This window comes from Canis lupus, chromosome 21, assembly GCF_003254725.2.
Source record: "Canis lupus dingo isolate Sandy chromosome 21, ASM325472v2, whole genome shotgun sequence".
Taxonomy (NCBI): domain Eukaryota; kingdom Metazoa; phylum Chordata; class Mammalia; order Carnivora; family Canidae; genus Canis; species Canis lupus.
The window spans coordinates 15,164,458-15,187,107 of NC_064263.1; the positions used below are offsets into that span (position 1 = coordinate 15,164,458).

The following is a 22,650-nucleotide window of genomic DNA, read 5'->3' on the forward strand; positions in this document are numbered from 1 at the left end:
ATCTGAACAGATCCTATTACTAGTAAAGAGATGGAATCAATAATTAAAACTTCCCAACAGCAACAACAAAAAGCCCAGGTCCAGATGGCTTTTCGAGTGAAATTTAACAGGCATTTGAAAACAAATCAAGGCCAGTCCATCTCAAACTCTTCCAAAAATTTAAAGTGGATGGAACATGTTCAGTCTGATCTTATAAGGCCAACATTGCTTTGTTATCAAAGCCAGAAAAAGATAGCTCAAGAAAAGAAAATTTTGGCCAATATCTCTGATAAGTAGATGCAGAAATCCTCCATAAGATACCAGCAAACTGAGTTCCCCAGCACATTAAAAGGATCATACACCATGACCATATAGAATTTATCCCTGGGATGCAAAGATAGTTGAACATACAAAACACATTTAATGTAATATGCCACATTGACAGAACAAAGGATAAAAATCACATGATTATCTCAATAGATGCAGAAAAAGCACTGACAAATTTCATTACTGTTTCATGAGAAAAACATTCAACAAACTAGGAAAAGAAGGAAATTATATCAACATAATAAAGGCTATATATGAAAAACTCATTGCTAACATCATATCCAATGGGGGAAAGCTAAAAGCTTTTCCTCTAAGATCAGGAACAAGGTAAGAATGTCCATTCCCAACATTTCTAGTCAATGTTGTACTGGGATCCTAACCAGAGCAAAAAGGCAAGCAAATTTATCTGTGTCCGCAGATAATATAATTTCATATATAGAAAATCCTAAATTTATCTGTGTCCGCAGATAATATAATTTCATATATAGAAAATCCTAAATTTATCTGTGTCCGCAGATAATATAATTTCATATATAGAAAATCCTAAAGATTCCACACAAACTATTTGCAAGATACAAAATCAATATACAAAAATTAGTGTTTCTGTATACTGACTGTTAAAAATTTGAAAAAGAAGTTAAGGAAACAAGGGGTGCCTGGGTGGCTCAGTCAGTTAAGCATCTGCCTTCAGCTCAGCTCATGATCTCAGGGTCCTGGAATTGAGCCCCATGTCAGACTCCCTGCTCAGCAAGGAGTCTGCTTCTTCCTCTCCCTCTGACCCTCCTCCCTGCTTGTGCTCCCCCCTCCCCGTGTTTGTGTCTCAAATAAATAAATAAAATATTTCAGAAAAAAGGAAGCTAAGAAAACAATGTCGTTTACAATTGCATCAAAAAGAATAAAATAGGAATAAACTTAACCAAGATTTGCATGACAAAAACTATAAAACGTTGAAAGAAATTGAAAAAGACACAAATATGTTTATAGATTGGAGACTTAACATTTTTTTGTTTATTAAGATTTTATTTTAATTCCAGTATGGTTAGCATACAGTGTTGTATTAGCTTCAAGTGTACAATACAGTGATTCAACAATTCCACACATCACCCAGTGCTCATCACAACAAATGCACTCCTTGATCCCCATTGCCTATTTCATCCATTCCCCCTACCACCTCCCATCTGATAATCATCAGTTTGTTCCCTATAATTAAGAGTCTGTTCCTTGATTTGTCTCTCTTTTTCTTTGCTCATTTGTTATATTTCTTAAATTCCACGTGAGTGAAATCATATGGCCTTTGTCTTTAACTGACTTATTTTGCTTAGCACTATACTCTTTAGCTCTATCCATGTCATTGCAAATGGAAAGATTTAATTCTTTTTTATGGCTAAATAATGTTCAATTGTAGATATATACCACATTGTTTTTGTGCATTCACCTATCGATGGACACCTGGGCCACTTCCATGATTGGCTATTGTAAATAATGTTGCTATAAACATACAGATGTATGTATCTCTTTGAATTAGTGTTTTTGTGTTTTGAGGGTAAATACCCAGTTAGTGTTATTACTGGATCATAGGGTACTTCTATTTTTAACTTTTTGAGGAACCTATATACTGTTTTACAGTGTGGCTGTACCAGTTTGCATTTCCCATCCTTTTTTCCACATCCTCACCAACACTTGTTGTTTCTTGTGTTTTTGATTTTAGCCATTCTGACAGGTGTGAAGTGATACATCATTGCAGTTTTGATTTGGATTTCCCTGATTATGGGTGATGTTGGGCATCTTTTCATGTGTCTGTTGGTCATTTGGATGTCTTCTTTGGAGAAATGTCTGTGTCTCATGTCCATTTTCAATTGGATTATTTGTGTGTGTGCGTGTGTTGAGTTTTATCAGTTCTTTGTATATTTTGGATGCTAACTCTTTATTGGATATGTCATTTACAAATAACTTCTCCCATTCATCATGTTGCCTTTCAGTTTTGTTGATCGTTTCCTTTGCTATGCAGAAGCTTTTTATTTTGAGGTAGTCCAAATAGTTTATTTTTGCTTTTATTTCCCTTGCCTCGGGAGACATATCTATAAAAAATGTTGCTATGGCCAATGTCAAAGAAATTACTGCCTCTGTTGGAAGGCTTACATTTTTAAAATATCCCTACTGCTCAAAGTAGTAGATTCAATGTAATCTCTGTAAATATATTTTTTGAAGAAATAGAAAAAAAAATAATCCTAAAGTTTATATGGAAGTACAGAAAAACCCCTGAATAGCCAAAATAGTCTCCAGAAAGAAGGACAAAGCTCACTCCTGTTAATATGATCATTATCAAACCAAGCAAACAAAAACCAGAAAATACTTGTTGGTGAGAATGCAAAATAGTTCAGCTACCTTGGAAAACAGTATCGAGGTTTCTTAAAAAATTAAAATAAAACTACCATATATTACCATAAATGATTGTACCATATATACCATATTTCAAACCACACCATTTCTGGCTATTCATCCAAAAAAATTAAATTAGGATCTCAAAAAGATATTTACAGTCCTGTGTTTATTGAAGCATTATTCACAATAGCCAAATGGTGGAAACAACCTAAATGTCCATCGACAGACGAATGGATAAGTAAATTGTAGTATAAGGAATATTATCTACCCTCAAAAGAAGAAGATCCTGCCACATGTGATAACATGGGTAGATCTTGAGGACATTATGCCCAATGAAATATGCTAGTCACAGAAAGATAAATACTGCATGCTTGCAAGTCATATGAGATATCTAAAGTAGTGAAATTTATAGATGCAGAAAGCAGAATGGTTGTTGCCAGGGGCATGGGGGGTGGTGGGAGAAGCTGTTCAGTGAGCATAGAATTTTTAAAAAGCAAACTGAGAAAGTTCTAGAGATCTGCTGTACAACATTGTGTTTAAAGTTAACAATACCGTATACTTAAAAATTTGTTAAGAGGGTAGATCTCATATTGTATATTTTTACCACAATTTTTAAAAAAAGAAACTAAAAGAGATACTTGTTTATGAGTGATAATGCTACTGATTTTTTTTTTAACTTTCTAACGATTGGTAGGAGGAAGAGAAGATGTCATCTTGCCTTTCTGCTCTCTAGTACACACTTTAATATCTTGTGAAATCACTCTATCTTTTGGATTATGTCATTTTAAGAGGAGTGTGACTTTGGTGGCTGTTGTTTGGAATCCTCTCCCTGCTTTCCCACTGGCTGGCTTTTGAGTTGGGAAGCCCCTCCCCCTTTTACACTATCTATCTATAAAGGGAGAACAATTTGAGGATGCTTGAAAGAAAAGCCCAGCTGTCAGGAAGTACAACTTTTATGAATGAATATCTTGCTAAAATAAACAGAAGCTGTTTCAATTTCTTAGCATTAGAAGACCACTAGCAAATATCTTCAAAAAAAAAAAATTGGTTAATACAGTTAGGCTTCTCAGCCATAGTGAATGTTTCACTTAATTGCTGGCCTTAAAAGCACATTGGGTTTTTTTTATTTGTTTGGTCTTATTTTGTTTTGTTTTTAGGTTCAAGCGCTTATTTATTCATTTTACATTGGGAGATAGAACACAGACCCAAACGCCTGGGTGGCTCAGTGGTTGAGCGTCTCCCTTCAGCTCAAGGCATGATCCCAGGAACCGGGATGGAGTCCCCCATCGGGCTCCCAGCATGGAGCCTGCTTCTCCCTCTGCCTGTGTCTCTGCCTCTCTCTCTCTGTCTCTCATGAATGAATATATAAAATCTTTTTTTTTTTTTTTTTTTTTTAAAGAACACAGACCCAAATGTTTATTTTGGTATGCTTATTTTGGTATCTTCTTTCTTGTTTGATTTATTTTAATAATACTAACATTTACTTTGTACTTGGTTTGGAGAGTGCGGATTCACAAATGAGGGCCCTTTCCCTTCCCTAATGGGCATTACTTACACTCTGTTTGGGGAAAAGGGCACAAAATAAATGATAGCGTAATGACAGATTTTAATACAGTTGTTGTAAGCGTTGTAGTAAAGAAGCACAGGTGGTAAAATGAGGTTTCACCGAGAGAATGCTATGACGTGCTCCAGAAAGGGGAGGAACAGTGTCCTGGGAATACTCTCTTGTAAAGGTGACATTTGAGTTGAGCCCTGGAACGCGGGGAAGATTCCAGAATTTCTGAATAGAAGAAGTTTAGGTTTGGCAAGCTGGCAGGGATGAAGGTTTGTTTTGGAGCCATGTTGCGTAGGAAGCCCATCTTTACTCTTAGATTGCACTGTGGGGGTGGATTTGGGGAGGTTGTCTTGGGATTCACACTATGAAAGGGTAGGCAGGAATGAATCTGTGGAGAGGGGAAGAGAACATGTGCAGTGGCTACAGGTGGGACCAAGTGCAGGTAGGTAAGGGCTGTGTGGTTGGAAGATAGGACAAGGGCGTGAGGCACTGCTGGGACTGGTGAGAACAGCAGAGGCCAGGTCACACGGGACATGATTAAGGACCATGTATGCCGCTTTCCAGACTGTTCTTTCTGTGGGGATAAAGACCCTCAGAGAATGGGACTTGACTGAAAGCTCTCAAGCAGGGTAGGACCTGATCATTTTCACATTTCAGAAATCCCTCTTGCCACTTTGGGAGAATGAACAGGAGTAAGGGTAGATGCCAGAGACAAGTTAAACAGCTCTTTCACCAGGTTTACAGAGAAATGATGCTAGCTTAGATGGGATTGGTCATCACAGTGATCGAGGAAAATAGACAAGCGTGAAAGATATTTGCACAGACAAGTATGCAAACACCGTAGAGTGCAACTAAATAGGCCAGGGGGATTTGGAAAGCTTCATAGAAGTGACATCAGGTTAATCTTGAAGGATGAAAACAAATTCCTGTAGTAGTGCAGTCCATCTTTGAGATGCAGCTGCTAAAATATGTAAATTATAAATGATTATTACCTTCTTTTAGTATTCCTTTCAGATTCTCTAAGAAATATCATATAACTTGTGTTCTTATTTCTCTAATAGTGTCACTGTATGTGTTAGAATATAATAAATCTGCGTTTCCTGAAAACCACTTTACATTTTATCCTTGTTAATTCAGACCGATCCCCTCTTCATCAATACCCACTCAAATCCAAGTACATTAGTGAGAATGTATTTGGGGACATTTAAATTTTTTCCCACTTTCTATTAAATCCTTAGCTCAGGTTAAATCTCTATAGCAATTTGGCATGTGTCTTTGCACACTCTTAATTTTTGCTTGTTTCTGCCCTAGAAGAATTATAATTAAATTGATTTAAGTATTTTGGAAATAATTTTAAGGCCTAAAATACTTTAAATGTTCTTGGTTCTCTTTTAGTTCCAAAGGTGAATATGCTTCAATCTAGAGATTGCCTAGGCTGAGGGCTATTAGATGTCGAAGAATATTAGTTGGCATTTATAACATTTCCAATCCGCAGCCAGAGGAATGAACTGTGTACACTTTTCAAATCAAGAAAAATTTGAACTATTACCTAATATTTTTTTAAATTATTTCATACATTACTTATAGCTGCTACAGGGCTTGTGCTACCCAGTCCTTCCTTAGCAAGCACTCAGCTTTTCTTTCGTAATTAATATTTTCATTTCCCATATGCAGAGGATGCCTGAAGGAAATTTTTTTCTGGAAACAAAGTCTGCATAGTGCTTTAGTATGGCACAATTTATTTAGTAATTCATCTTTGCTATTTATTTTTTTATTAAACAAATCAAGCCGGATATTAGTTTTAAGCCCTGGCTTTAAAACTAGTGGTTGTTCTGTGGAGTCAGTGTCAGGTCAAAGAGAGGTCAGTAAGATATATCTCATCTAGGCATTACCCGGTGCACCATCTGCCCATGTTAAATCACAATGATAAGTAGGATATGTACTTGTGCACCACTAATTCTCCTTTGGCCAGAATTTCATGTCATCTCATGGTCATTACAATTGTCCAATTACAGTTGATCAAATTGAATTATCTTTAATTAGTAGGCCTGTCTCATAGTACAGCGGGGTAGTTGAACATATTTATCTGTTTAAGTGGTCTGTCATCAGACTTAGAAAGCCAAACGTCATGTTTGAAAAGAAAAAAAAAATGGGGCAAAGGGGAAGGCAGGAGGCTGGGTATATTTTACATATGTTAAAGTGAAAGAATAACTTCAATGTATAGTCTTATAATACATTTAATAATAGTTTGCTATGGTCTTTAAGATCTTTGGAGGAAAGTAAAATTAGTTATGCAATGTATGATGTTTATTTATCTGTGTAGAAATGACATACCGAGGATAGTAAAACAAAAATTCTATTGTCCTTGTAATGGGAAGAAATAGCTCATTCCAAACAACCCATTCATAACACATTTAGGTCTTTATGAAGATTTATAATATCATTGTGTAATCCCCAGCCAGGATATTTTCTGTCTTGCTGCAAACTCCACACACCATTACAAAATTTTAATGGATTCACACTGACTCCTGTTCAGATTGATTCTTGAGAGGCAAATGGGTGAGAACAGGGCAAGCATTTCCTAAAGATGGCAGTGGGCCTTTGAGCAATGATATCTGCCTGAAAGACTAGAGAAGCATCCATGGTTAGATAAGACTGGAAAGAGTCAAACTTATCACTTCTTGACATTCTCATTTGGGGGTGATAGTATTGCCATATCGCATCAAGTCCTATCGTATAGCCATGCATCATGGTGACACCAGACAAATATGAAATTCTCTAGGGCTTTATTTGACCTAGAAGTTCTTTCAGGCATTATTCCTTGATCCCAGCATCAAAAATGAGAGAAAGGGAGAGAGAGAGACAGAGAGAGACAGAGAGACAGACAGAAAGAGAAGAGAGGAGAGAGCAGAGAGGAGAAGAGATCCGGTTTATATTCTGTCCTTGTTCCCACTGAGTATCAAATGATGATCTATTTGCCTCAATTTTCCTGTTTTAGATATTGATCTTAATTTCTGGATTCTTTTTCAGGAACAAAGATCATTAATGCCATTGTTATTTCTAACCAACAGTTCAAGTCTTCTTTTTTTTCTTGGCAAACTTCCTTACCACCTCAAAACCAACACTAAAGCTAACCTTAAAGGAATAATTTAAGTTTCTGGATCATTGCTGGACTAAATATTATTTTTAGGGCATGTTAGTCAGCTCCTGCATTCTTTCCTTCCATATATGCACTCACCCAACCATTCATTCATCCATCCCAAAAATATATATTTATTATAAGTCTGCTATATACTGGGCATATTGCATGCTGGGTGCTTGGGGAAGAAAAAATAAAGGTCAATAGCAATCCAGGGCCTGCCCTTTGAACTTACACATATGGGTCATTATTACTAGGCAAAGGTATTTTGAAGCCTATGTTGCCAGGCAAGTTACTTATAGCAACCCCTTGTGCAGAATTTGGAAAAGAACCCTTTTATGGCAATACATAGGAAGAGTAGATCCTACTCCTTCCTTTCAGGGCTTTAATACATAGCAATGATTTGTCCAGGGAGTTCTAGTGTTGAAATGTAGAATACGTTATGATCCCAGCCTTTGAAATAAGAATTTTGCCAATTCAGTTAGAAATGATGTCTACGCTACTCTAGCAGTGTGAAGGTGGATCTGATGGCCATTAAATAAAATCATTATATCTTGGGACTATATCATTGTTGTCTGGTGCTGCATAGATGGCAGCTTATATCCCAATCAAACCAAAATTGTTCCCTCAGGGATATGTGATAAGGATAGACATTTTGGCAACCAATATGGAAAGTTTCAAACACAATAAAAATTCTAAATGCTCTAGTAATTAGCCTTTCTCTTTACTAAAAATACTATGGATGGCGTCTGCAATCATACTAAAATTTTAAAACAATCATGTCCTCTCTGGAAGGCAATTGCTTTAAATTGGATAGATTTCACTCATTTTCCAGTGAAAGAATTTGAAAATTCTGTCTGTGGAAAGCAAAATACTGGATGGCAGAGTTGGATGTGTCTTTCACTTTAAAATGCAGACTCTCTCTGTGGTGAATGTATTTGTTGTGGTAAAGTATTTGAAAGGAAATCCTCAGAATAATTTGGGGTAAGGAAAAAAACTATGTTAAAATAAGCCAACCCATCAGTTTTGAACTTTGAAAATTGCTTTATTTTGAATCAGAAAGAATTAATAATCATTCATAGCACAAAAATATATGTTTGAATTATAACGTATAATCATCTAAAACAAATTAAACCTCCAAATTTTAAAGGACTCTATAGTATAATGCTGTGATCTCAGTGATTTTCCTAAATAAGTTAATGTTGTTTAGAGTTAATATTGACGCTCTTACGTAGCTACCTCATGATTTGTTCTGTGTCTTGGCAAATACCTCTCTAGATTAAGTGATTCCTGTACATGTTGGAAATTTCTTTACAGGTTAACTTTCCCATCATTTTAAATTGCGCGTCCTGTATTGTTTCAGCCTAGAAGGGTCCTACTAGTCTGATAAGGAGCTCTCTTTCCTGAGGTCTGTATTTTGTGTAGGGCTCATCTAGGAGAGGGAAAAGCCAGAATGCCAAATTGCAAAGAGTATTCTTTACTGTGGGGCTCCATCCAAAAAGGGTTTGTAACACAGAGTACAGTCTTGTAGCCCAGCTGTGTGGAGCATTGATTGCTTCTGCCTAGAGCAGGGATACTGTCAAGTTGCTCTGTGAGTTGAGTCATCTATTGACAAAGAGCTACCAGCCCGCAGATAATGCTGTGCGGAGCTGCTCTCGCTGCTCCCACGATGCACTGCTTATAGCAGCTGTCAAAGATACTGAGGGATCCACGGGAGGAAAAAAAAAAAAAAAAAAAAAGACTTTTACAACTGCTGGAAGAAAGGGGTGTGAGGGAGGAGACATTCCTGTGCAGAGCTGACCAAAGGAAAGAGTAGGCATCAGTGCAGTATGAATGCATACCTCACCAAGCAACACAGCTGCAGCCGGGGGTCCGATGGGATGGATGCCGGCAGGAGCGCCCCCACACTCATCAGGGATGCCCACTGCGCCTGTGGCTGGCAGAGGAGCCCCCAGGGGCTTGGGTACAATTCTCAGACCATGCCCTCTTCAGGACCTGGGGGCCCAGCTTCAAACAGGACCAAGCTGGTCACTTTGTGGGACAGTGTGCGGAAAAGCCCCCACAAGACGAGCACCAAGGGCAAAGGGACTTGTGGGGAGCGTTGCGCCTGCGCACACGGTTGGTTCAGCCCAACACAGGTGAGCCTTTTCCTTATGACTTTCCCTTCAATATCGGGGGAAACTGAGAGCAAGCCGTGTAAGGGTAGCATGGTTTGGAAACTTTGCTGGGTCCTCCTTGCTGGTTGGGGGCGCCTGTTTGGGAAACGGTAGGCCTGGAGAACCTGTCATTTTCACAGGTGTTTGGAGCTCACACCTCTGGGTGGTCTGTGAAAGTCCGAAGATGCTGTGCTCAGTTTCTTGCAGTGACTTTTCCCCAAGTTCAACTTCTCTAGTCCTCAGATGCTTTTACTATGCTGTAACGTAGGCTTTTAGCAGCCCTTCAACTTCGAATCATTAACTTTTTTTGTCCTGCCTTGCCTCATTTTATTTCTTTGAGGGAGAGAAAAAATGAACTTTAATCAGATACTTTCCAACTCTTTAATCATAAAAGGGCATTTATTTCTCCATATGGAAAGTAGGGATTTGGTGTGTGCTATTCTAATTTTACTCTTATAATACTGTATACCTTTTCAGTAATAGGGAAGAAATTTTGTTTGTACTAAATAATTCATTTTATAAACAAAAGGAATAATTGGGAGCAAACTAGAGGATGATTACACTTAGAATAAAATAATGAAACATTTTATTTATTCATAGAGAAGCAATAAAGTTATTTATATTAAAAACTATAACTCTCTTTCTTCCATAATGTATTTCTGAAGCAGATGTGCAGATTCCCTTAATTTAATTCCTAGCTTATTCTTGCCCCAAACTACTGGCATTTTATCAGAAATGAAATTGGCTCATTTTTTTTCCTGCCCTCATCCAGAAGAGGGAAGACAACTTCCTGTAAACACTGTAAAATTTAAATAAAGTGCACCTGTAATCACTGTCATAAATGTAGAACAGTAATAGTTCTTAAATATCCATTGAAAAAGAAAAGCTGTATGCAGAAAAAAGAAAAATCCCTTCCTGATTTGAATGCAATCTTAGCAGAAGTGAGAAATGGCTATTGATCAGGAGTGAAACATTATGATCTGAGAGAGAGGTGTAGAGAACATTTTAGTTTTAAAATTAGTTTTTTAAAAAGAACTTCCAAGAATATCATATATCACTAAACCTTAATGATACAGTTGCATATACGTGATGAATTAATATCATGCATCTCAGTATCTTGATTTAAATAAAGAATATATTGTCATTTTAGTATTAAACTGGTTCAGCTTGAAAATGAGCCTGATATTTGGAACCTTGGTTATTTTTTAAAGTTAATGTGAATTCTAAACTGAAAAAACTGTCATGACAATTTTGAAGTCTTTATATATTCTTTTACAAACTCATGCATTTAAATGTCTTTAAAGTATTTCTCTGTGTCGATTATGTTAGATTCTCAAGGCTCTCATAGGCAAAGAAGACAAACACACATCTAGCTCATAGTTTTTGCAGAGTAGAATAAACCAACTTGCTTTACAGTAGGTAAGCAAACTTGTTTTATTGTCACAATTCTTTTTATCCAAGATGTAAAAAGATTTGCCATTTCACAAATGATAATTTTTCAAACCAAAATCTCTAATTGTACATTATAATAACCATGCTCTCAAAATCTTTGTACATTTTTCATCAGTCAAGAGAAACTTTCCCTTTCCTTGGTTTTTAACAAAGTCAGCCTCCTACTTGTCTTAAATTTATAGCCATTTAATGCTTTAAAGGATTGAAATAGACTCTCTGTACTGATAATTAAAGATCCAGTGACATATTAGAAGGCAATAAATTGAGACAGCCCCCATCTCCCATTCTTTTTCATACACATTTTATATATTTTCTCTCTTATTCATATGTACTTTATTGTTGGCTAGGAAGAACAATGATCCCCAAATATTGGCATTACAATACCGTATCTTTTACTGTCTTTAGTGTTGTGACACCTGACCCTTCCAACCTTTTACCGCCTGAATCCTGTGAAAGTGCTATGCATAGATTTTAATATATGTATTTAAATATCTCTATAATACCTAAATACTTGTACATATTAACATAATTTCATATATATATGAGTATATGCATAAATACATGTAGGCATGCATATACATATAAAAATTAAAATTCTATATTATTCTTTTCTCATCCAGAAAGTACTATCTTGTTCTTCCAAATGATGTTTTATTTTCTCCATAGAAAATATATTTCCTTTACTTCTTATAAGTGTTCTAAAATGCTTATGTATGTGTGTATATCTATGTGAATACATGTATATATATATATATGTGTGTGTGTGTGTTCATTTATATATGCATCTATAGAATAAGCCTAATATTTAAAATACACAGGTATTTTAGGTATATAGGTACTATACACCCATATATACTATCACAAAAATAAGACTCTGTGTGTCTAGATGTATGTATATGTGTCAATTAAAAGCTAAGTCTGTTTTGAGAATTTTGTGATACTATTCTTACATCTTAAATTAACTAGAGGTACCCTGTGAAATATTGTGAAATGAAGTATGGAGGTTAATGATACTAAATACTAAACTTTAGAATTTTTGATAAAGTGGAAAGGAGGAGAGTGCATGCTGTAGAATAGCTTAGGGACCCACATGTGGTACAGAACATGCCTGAGGGCTATTAAGTGTCTGGGATCTGGGATCATGCCCTCAGAGATATTTGCTGTATTACGTGGAAATCAGCAGTGTGATTTCCGGCTGCTGTAATAGAGGGCCATGGTAATGACTTGAGTTCCTCCCAAGGCTCTTTGCCAAACTCCTGTTATTTGGGGTGCTGTGTGCTAACAGGACACTGTCATTATGTTGTTCCTCAGCAAGACTAAAAAACAGCTTCTGTCCTTTCTCAAATAAGTTTTCATTCTGTTTGGATCTGTAGAATTAATATAACCATAATAATAGGTAAGAAAATGGAAAATTATAGTGTCCAGAAGTGAGTTCTAGAATGCACATCTGGGATAATAGTGTTGGCCTTGGGTGGATGGGTGGGTGGGGGAAGAATATCCATCATTGCTTATGTGGCATTTCTCCCCAGCGTAGACTGATCTGGGGAGGCAGCACAGAACAGTAGAGATTCAAAGACCAGAGTTCTATGCATTTGTACTTTATTCATTAATTCTTCATTTGTTCATTCAGCTGTGCTTACCAAGTGGTGCTCTGTGAGGCCTGTGGATATAATAGTAAACAAAGGAAACACTATCTCTACCTTGTGGAACTTATGGCCTGCGATGGTATATGGTATATAATATTTAGTAAATAATGTATCATTATATATACAGAATTATATCATCATAAATCACAAACTGGAAGTGAAACAAGTTTCATGGAGTTCTGCAAAGTCCATAGTAGATAGATATTCAAGATACAGAGGAACCATGGGGGAGTAAAAAAGCAGGATTCTTTTATGTATTTATTTCTTTAATTTTATTTTTATTAAAAGATACTGCATCTCTTTAAGCCTAGATTTTCTGTTTTATAAAATGATCATAAAAATAGTACCTAACTCAGGATTATAGCGAGGGTTGATTAACATAATAAGTTTAAGGCACTGTTCCTTAATTCATCATATCTGACTGATTAGGAAGAGAAAAATAAGCGAATTGATGAAGACCTCGAGGTAGTGATCCTTGGGCTGAATTGAATTGAACCTTGAAGTAACATGCTTCTGTTTATCAAGTGAGCAAAGAGAGATAAGCTTTGGAGGTAAAATAACAAAAATAGAAATACCTATAAAACTTTGGCTGCTGTGTGGAACTGCTCGGAGTTCTGTTTGCCTGGAACATTGGGCACTAGAAAATAGGTTCATCGAGAGCTGGGGCTGAAGACATGGGGAGGGCTTGGTCACAAAGAGTCTTATGGGCTTTGATGAGGACTCAACTAAGCTGGCAGCATGGAGTCAGTCACTGAAGAATTCCCACCTGCTCTGCCACTGTCCATATGTTTGGCTTTGTGGTCAGTGAATCATTCTGGGCCTCAGTTTCTCTGTTTCTAAGAAAACTGATTCCCTAAATGAACTCCCATATTTCTTCCAATACTAATATTCTGTGACTCTGTCAACTGACATTCATTAGTTAATGGGAAGCCTTTGGAAAAGATTTATACTTCAAAAGCCAGACAATCTAAATCTGAACTTACTAGTTCTGTGTGACTTCACTTCCTTAACCTCTGTAAGATTCATTTGTCTTCTCTGTAAAATTTAGGATGATAAAATTATATTATGTGAAAATGTAATAAGAATTGAAAGTACTGTGTATAAAAGAGCCCAGCATGGTGCTTCATACATAAGAATTATTCAATAAGTGGTATTTATTATTACTAATGATACCCAAATTATGCTTTTTTAACCTAGAGAACTGAGCATCCAACAAATTAATTATCAGAATTGTGGTCCTTTATTAGGATTTCTGCTTTATTCACTGAATTTTTTGATGTCTTACTTATTAATGATGAAGGAGTTAGGTTAGGCAACTGTCCAGAAACATTTGGCACAGCACCACATGATGACGAGATGACATTTTGCCCTTCAGGGTTCTCAGAGATTTACAACAATGCATAGACACACACACACACACACACACACTATAGTTGTGTGTGTGTCTATATATACACATATATAAAAATGCATATATATACATATATAAAATACATATATATGTGTATATATATATATAGAGAGAGAGAGAGAGAGTGAGAGAGAGAGAGAATAGAATTGTATTGATGAAGTAGCATTCTCATTTACTTATATTCAAAGGTAGGTGATACTAGATTTTCTCAGCAATATCCTGCTAGAACAACAGCATTTGAAGCATTTAGCCAAACTTTGTAAATCTTCCCTAAGGGTCTCTTTGCAGCTCCTCCAGAAACAGCAGTTTGCAGCAATTTGAGTGCAGAGAACCTTTTTGTCCAAGTACTGTTGCCCCAGGCTGAAGTCTCAGGCTTAGATTATGCCCAGCCAGAAAGATCTACAGCTGGTTTTAACTCTGCAACTGCTTCTACTGACTCTTTCCAGAAAGAGAGCCCCTTACCAAGGAAAAATAAGACTTTTTAGTCTCTAGGAAACACCAGCTGCCCCCAGGCAAAGGAAACAGAAGAGAGTAAAAGATAACACCAAAGGGGAATTAAAGTTCTAGGCATAGCTTGAGCAGATCTGAAGCTACCTGGTCAACATTTCAATCACCCCTTCTTCTAGATGCTGACATGAAGCAAGCATTTTCTCTAGACGTGGACAAGTAGAGACATAGTACTGAGGGTGGGAAAAGAAAGACTAAAGGTGATAAGATTTATTGAATACTCACCACACCCACAATGTGTGTAGCATTATGCTAGGGCTATATGTTAGTCATTTTTTAAAATTCTCCCAACAACATTAAAAGAGTAGTATTAAAATCCCCATTTTATAGATATGAAAATTAAAGCTGAGTCACTTTCTCATGATAGCTTATCTACTAAGGGTAGAATTTGTTTCAAATGTAGGTCTACAGGACCACTTAATTTCCACCAAATCTTACATAAAGACCTGTTTGAGGAACAGTGGGAAGTAGAACACCCCCGGAGACCTTTTTAACTTTCTAATTTAACAGGAAATTTCCTTAAGGAATTGAAGTGTTTTACATGGTTGGAAGAACTGTCACCCCTTAGCAGAATCCTGAAGCAGAATTTCCCCATCCTGCTTCCTTTTCTGATCTTGGGAACCCTGAGTTGGTTGAACCTCTACTACCCTCTCCCCTCTCTGAATAAGGTTAATAATTGTGCTGATCTGAAGGAGTTGGAGTTGATTCTCATAGCACTGATACTTGCTTTTAGAAATACCTTGTAATCTATGGTTATTTGCAAATTAGATTCAGTCTTGCAACATTTGTAGTGAAGAATTGAGATCCATGTATTTTAAACTTAATATATACATAACAAAAGTGCATATGTAAATTGTCTGTCTTACATCCAAAAGCATTATCACACAGCACTGAATATTGTAAATCTCATGTTACCTGTTTGTGTATTTATCATGCCAAGAATCAAATATCTTTCTTTAATACTATCATCTCCATTGTTCATCCTCTTCCTTTTTATGATATTGTTTGATCTGTTACAAACATAGCCCCACCTGATTTTATTCTCTTCCATTCTCTAGTCTACTTTGTTCCATTGTTTTACTTTCCTAAAGGCATATATATATATATATATATATATATACATATATATATATATATATATATATATATATATATATATATTACAATAGTGTCAGAGGCAGATGGGAATTTAGAAGTCATCTAGTACATTTTCCAAAGGAGAACATGAAGCCTAGAAATGGTAAAAGATTTATTTGTTCAGGATCATTCAATTTGTGGTATAATTGGTCCCTGTCTTTGAACTCAGAACTGAATTACCTTTATACTGTGTCAAGCTGCCCTCCCTCTCTAAGCCCTGCACTCCTCCTTAAGTTAGTTACTGGCAGAAAATTATTAAGCATGCAATTTGTTGGTAATGTAGTGTTGGGCATTATATAAAATATATACTTACTTCTACTACCCCATAATTCAGACCAGAAATTCCCAAAGGAGATAGAGGGAAGAGCCACTGGAAATAATTTTAGAATTGTATGGAGATACTTTATGTATTAATAATGTTTTGGAGGTGATACTGGCATCTAAGGAAAGGAGCCAGGGATGCTAGATGCACTGTAACATGCAAAGTTCTGCACAACGAAGAATCGTCCCATGTCCTACACAGTGTTTAGCATGCTACTGTAAGTTCATGGAGCTTTTTTTTTAAGTTTATGATTTTCTGAGCCTAAAGTCAAATTCAGTTTTACAAATAGATGTAATGTATTTTCTACAAGGATTTAATAATCCTAAATCTTCTAGTAATGTAACTTCTATGCAAATCAAGGAATCGTTGTATTTTGTTCTGTTAGGAATTTAAAGGAATTGATGCCCATTTTGGAAAATCCCATCCTCACACTGCTGCTGTTTCTGTATCGGTGTCACCAATACATCTCCCTGGTATCAGTCTTCATTTGTAAACATCATCTGCAAATATGTAATTGAAGAGATTTGAGGTTTCTTTTAATAGGCATAGAACGAAAGATTTTAAATTGTTAGAAATAGGGCAGCCTGGGTGGCTCTGAGGTTTAGCGCCACCTTCAGCCCAGGGCGTGATCCTGAAGACCCGGGATGGAGTCCCATTTCATGCTCCCTGCATGGAGCCTGCTTCTCCCTCTGCCTGCATCTCTGCCTCTCTCTCTCTCTCTCTCTCTCATGAATAAATAAATAAAATCTTTTAAAAATATAAAATAAAATTGTTAGAAATACATAAAATACAAAGATCTCACACTAAGTTTCATTAATAGGGTTGTTTTAAAAATATTTAATTTCATTGACATGCCATATATTAATTTTAAAACATTTTATCATATAGCAAGAAATATGCTTTGTGAAAAGTAACAGAAATTATTTTTTATTTTTTATTTTTCTGTTTTTCTCAGTACTATTCTGATATTATCCCAAACGTCAGCTACACTCAACTTCCCTATAAGCTTTTAGGTTCTGGGTTGTTGTGTTGCTTTTGTTGTTGTTTTTATTTAATCCATTCCCCATTTTTTAATCAAAGGATAGAGTTCCAAGGTCTTTTGAAGTACTAGAAATCAAGTGCATACCTTCACATTGGGGAGAATTCCAAACAAGGATAAAGAGATAGGGATAAGGAGATGATAGAGAGAGAAACTTACTCAATGGCCTATCCCATAGAGAACAGGGAGTTACTTTAACACCAAAATTATAAATAAGGGCCAGTTCATTTCTAAAAATATGACTTTTTAAAACTTTCTGCACTTTAATTATTGGTACTCTTCTTAGATTATCTATATTTGAAATGAGGTTATTTCTTTTGATCTCTTATTATATGCAAATTATCTGTTATTATTTCTTCCAACACTAATTTTTAATCTAGGATCCATCATATATGTGTTTTTTCTTTCACTTTTCCTGTACTTCCTGTAAGAAATGGTATCTGGTCTCTTTATTCCATTTAAATCTATATTTATTAATTACATGTAAGCATTTCACTGCTTCATTGCACTGTTCAGTTTAGTTGGGCTCACAGATTGACAAATTGAAAACACCTAATATAAAATACTTTTTTGTATGTCTTCTTTTACCTTACTTGTATTATCTATGAATTCCATTTTAGATGGAGAAAGGAGGGTCTTACAAAACAATTATTATAAAGTAGAAAGATGGAGTTTAATAGAATTGAGAATCTGGCCTGTCCCTTTTTAGAAAAAAATTGCCAACCTCTGCATTAGACCATCAGTCTGCCATTTCCTTCTGTTGGAATGTCCCATTCTGCCTAACAGAGTCTATCTATTTCTTAAAGACCTTTTCAAGCACATCCTCCTCATTAATCCTATCCAGACCATCAAAACTCACAAAACCTCTACTCAACATGGTGTCCTGAACAATTAACATATTACCTTGCATTGTGGTTAGTTTCCTTCTCAGGGTGCTGATGAGAGTGAGAGATTTCTTATATGCCCAAACTTAGGGTCTAAGTCACAGTGCTGGTTTTCTGATTACCTTTATGAAAATACTTGTATTATCATTACTAAGTTATATATTTGGATCCAGACTTTCCAATTGTATTCCTGGCTATGGAGAGGAGAGACTATATCACCCACATTTTTATGTCTAGGTGGTTACTGGACACAATTTACCTACACATTGTATCGGAGCTATATGTACTTATCTATATGCTCCACTAAGCTGAATGCCAGTAGAGCACAACCAATTTCCCATATATCCCCAGTACCCAACATGTAGCAATAGTTCTTGGTTCTGAATGAATATTAGTACAAGGCCTTGTGTATAAAGTACTTAATTAGTTTTAAATGTGTTTTACAGTTATTATTATTACTAATTATGAAAGTGCCTTAAGAACTTTTACCCTTAAAGTAGTTCTATTTACTGATTGTACTAAAAAGTTAACATGTGCTTATTGTTTTATTTTTGTTTGACTTAGATTCTTACTCTATTGTGGTGCTTTAAAATATTAGAATCACTGACAGAAATTAGGTTCTGCATTCAAGTGGGTCATGGTGTTCAATGATGAAAGATAGAATACTGTACTTTGAGAGTACATCCAGGAAAAAAAAAATTGATTTTGCACAGTTTCTTTGTCCACTTCAGGAGCCACTTGTTCTCTAAAAGGTTGAAATAATGTCATGAAATATTATTTTATAATTAGTTTCTGTACAATCTATTGTAGACTGCCTGACCTTTTTTCTCCATCATTTTCATCATTATATTTATAAGTGCTCAGAGTACAGTAGTTGGCACTACCACATTAAAAATCCATAATTGAAAAAATATCCATAATTGAAGACCTTTGTACTTTATTTTGATAGGATGTACTATTTAGCTAGTGATCAACAGGATTATTATAGTTTTTCAATATTACTGTTTTGTTCAAAAAATTGATTAACTTTAAAACTATGTAAATAATTCCTAGATTTTTATAATATTTTAGAATGATTGGTAGATATATCTGCTTCTGACAGACTGGAAAGACAATTGTATAGAATACTTTTCATTCTATCTTCATACTGTTCATTCATTTTTCTGATCTAATTTATTCTCCATCACACATAGTACTGCACTTACCTGCACTGTTTTAAGGTTCTTTTTTTAAGGCTTTAAATTTTTTTAGAACAATTTTAGGTTCACATCATGATTAGGAGGAAGATGAAATATTTTTTATTCTCCATTTTCAGTTTAACTTTTTAATAAAAATTAAAACTAAGTAGATAATTAGTTTAAGGGTGAACATTTATATTACTTAAAAATAATTTTATTATATAGTTTTGATGTAAAAATAACACATTTCTGGTAAAAAATATTATAAGCTAAATATATGTTTGCAAAATTTAAAACAGCTGTAGTTCCACCTAGAGGTAACTACAGTTAATTATTTGATACCTTCTAGTGTTTTTAATTGTTTCAGTATATGAATCTTGAGGAAAAATATGTAATATTTGTATTAACACATGCTCACCTAAATATATTGTCTGTTTGCGCCTGTGAGAATTTAACAACATAAAACCATATTGCTTTTTAAAACTAACAATATATTATGAACATTTTTTCTAAGTCAGTGAACTATTTTTCTTGCTGACATAATTTTATGACTGCAAAATACTCCTGTTTCTACCAAAATTCAACTTGTTGGAGTTTAGGTTATCTTTTTTTTTATTATAAGTAATACAAACAATACTGAAGTTAAGCATTGGTGTACATGGACTTTTGGTCACATTTCTCATAAGGATATATTTTCAGGAAAGGAATCCCCAAGACAATTATGTAATTTTTTAAAGGCTCATAGTATTTATCTAGCCATTCAGTCAATTTTTATTCAGTAATTAATGATTGAATAGTTCCCATATGCCAAAACATTGTAGATAATCAATGAGGATATAAAGGAGAACAAAAGAAACTGACTTCTGACCCATACAGCTTAGAGTTGATTGCCAAATTGCTTCTAAGACTTTACAGATTTACAGTCCTCCCATTTCAGGAGTGTATGAACATGTCTTTCCTCCTGTACTCTTGATGGTTTTTGCCTTTGTAAAAAAAAGTTCATGAATTCAGTAAGCTAAAAAATTGCATGCCATTGCTATTTCAATTTGTTTTTATTTATTAATGAAGATGAGTTACATTTAATGTGATTGCAGCTAGTTGTGATACTGTTATGGCATCATCTGTAATACCTAGCATAATTATAATATCCAATTGGCAATTTAATACATGTTTTTTTTGTTGATTAACTGGATGGCAGGATGGAAAGAAGGAAGGAAGGAAGGAAGGAAGGAAGGAAGGAAGGAAGGAAGGAAGGAAGGAAGGAAGGAAGGAAGGAGGGAGGGAGGGAGGGAAGGAAGGAAGGAAAGTATACAAATAGGTGAGTAGTTTCTGCTTAAAAGTCCTGGTGAGAGAAATTTCTGCCTATCCCAAATATAGCAGAGTAGTTCTTTAAACATCTTTGTGAGTGATCTATGCCCGTCTCTCCTGTCACTGTAACTCCATTCCTTAAGTTTGTTCTCTGGAAAGGAAAGAGCTGAATGCTCTTCTTTTCACACTGACATAGGTGAGCAAGATAGAACTGAGTGACAGATGAAAAGGTAATTAGTACAACAGGCAGACGTAGACAGGCTATCTGTGTCGATAGGCAGTTTGCTGAAGAGTACAATGTGGGCACTAACTTGACAGTCAGGGAACCTGAAGCGGAAAAATCATCTAACAGATGAGATGGGAAAGGGAAATATTCTGGAAATATCCTGGCTCTTTTATAGTATGTTTATGTATGGATAAGAGTTTTATGAAATTGGCATGTAGACATATTCAAGGATGATTTGGGGTCCACATGTCTTAAAATGCAGGCAGGTTATCCCTAAACATCAAAACTATATCTGAAAATGGTTATATTAAATGCTATCCCATAAAAACATACTATTACAGTGCTGGTATCAGTATTTAGAATTAAATTTATATATACGATAATTGTATGGACTCCTCTTATCAAGGCTGGGCACTTTGGCTGTCCTAAACAAAATGTGAATCCAATCTATCAATGATGTGAGAGTGACTGTTTTTTTTTACTACAGGAGAGAACACCACAGCAAAGGTCCAAATAGAAAGGTGGCAGTTAAATAGGTTGAAGACTGTAAGTAGATTAAGGACAGAAACTGTTTTGAGTTTATTAAAGAGCCCAGCATAGTTGGTAGTTCCTTGTAGACTTCTAATTGTTAGTTTTCCAATAATTAGGTCAAAAAGGGTGGATAATGGTTGATATTATGATCCCCAGCCTTTTTCGGGCAGTTCACTCAGAGCCTTCAGCCTGTTTTTTATTTCTTATGCCCTGTTCTGCTCTCAAACATGTTTTACAATTCAGTCAGTTTACCATGCCAGAAAATCAAGAAGTCATCAACACCTCCAACACCTTTCTACTCCCAGGGTCATCACTAATTAATTGATGAAAGTTAATATAAAGTTATATCTCAGAGTGTCTCAAATATTTTCCCTTTTTACAATCTCAATCTCAATCTCAATTCTTGAGTATAGATGTGCATTATCATTAACATAAGCTATTTGCAGTAGCCACTGGTCTCCCAGACGCCTTCCATCCTTTCCAAATGTTTTTGTTGCCAAATATATCTTAACACTCAGTTCTATTCATATCATTCACTGATTTAAATGACTTAGCAAATCCAAATCATTTAAAGTAGTGCTTCGCTTTAGGCGTATTCTCACATGGGCAGCCTGGGTGTCTCAGTGGTTTAGCGCCACCTTCAGCCCAGGGGTGTGATCCTGGAGACCTGGAATTGAGTCCCACGGTGGGCTCCTTCCATGGAGCCTGCTTCTCCCTCTGCCTGTGTCTCTGCCTCTCTCATGAATAAGTAAATAAAATCTTAAAAAAAAAAAAAAAAAAAAAAAAGAGTACTCTGACATCTAGAGAAGGCAAGTATGTCTAGAAATATTAATGGATGGTCTATGTTGGATATTAAATAGTTGTTCATTTTGTATTATAGGATTTTGTAAAGCCCTTGGGGTTTTACATCTCTCCAAGGCAGGTAAAGTATGTGCCACATTGCCTAAATGTATGTAATGAAATATTTACCAGTAGTTCATGAAACATAAGCTTCCAAACACTAGTTTACAAAATAAAACTTGACTTTCCTAGCAGAGTATTCAAGATTGTCTTCATTTTGGCCTCTATCTGCTCTCCAACTCCATCTCCAGCCACTCCTATTTTATATGGTAACAACCAACCACTTGTTACCTGATTCCCTGAAGTCACAATACAGTCTCCCGCCAAATATTTTTTTTCATTCTCCCCCTTCCTTTATTATGACTCTCCCTGTTCCTGTGTTTGATAACATCACATTCATCTTTCAAGGATCATCTCAAATGTTATCTTCTTTAAAACTTACTTTTCTCTACTCTCACAGAATATTGTACATCATCTACTTTTCACTTAGCATTGTGATTGCTTACATGTCTGCTTCATCTACCATATTAGAAGCTCTGAGAGAACACAAACTATGCCTTATTTATTTCTATATCTTTAGTGCAGGAATAGAGCTTGACATATTTTATAGGTAAATGAAAGAATGGTATCT

The 22,650-nt window shown here is 35.5% G+C and overlaps 1 protein-coding gene and 1 long non-coding RNA gene across 31 annotated transcripts in view; one reads left to right on the top strand and one right to left on the bottom strand.

The window, feature by feature from the left end:
- DLG2 (discs large MAGUK scaffold protein 2) overlaps window positions 1-22,650 on the top strand; it is a 1,976,108-nt gene that overhangs the window by 1,198,126 nt on the left and 755,332 nt on the right. For 2 of the 26 annotated variants that reach the window (XM_049098996.1, XM_049099006.1), the window contains exon 1: window positions 9,010-9,520. The exons of 21 other annotated variants lie outside the window; for them this stretch is intronic. In XM_049098996.1, coding sequence (XP_048954953.1) covers window positions 9,212-9,520 — 309 coding nt within the window. In that variant the 5' untranslated portion in view covers window positions 9,010-9,211. Of the gene's footprint in view, window positions 1-9,009; window positions 9,521-22,650 lie in introns of those variants that run through there. 3 more of the 26 variants (XM_049099003.1, XM_049099008.1, XM_049099000.1) reach the window with 2 other exon arrangements.
- The window catches only part of LOC112642085 (uncharacterized), a 118,243-nt gene continuing 99,870 nt past the window's right edge, over window positions 4,278-22,650 (bottom strand). For all 5 annotated transcript variants that reach the window (XR_007404665.1, XR_007404662.1, XR_007404663.1 and 2 more), the window contains one exon: window positions 4,278-5,204. This is a non-coding gene — a long non-coding RNA (uncharacterized LOC112642085). The remainder of the gene's footprint in view (window positions 5,205-22,650) is intronic.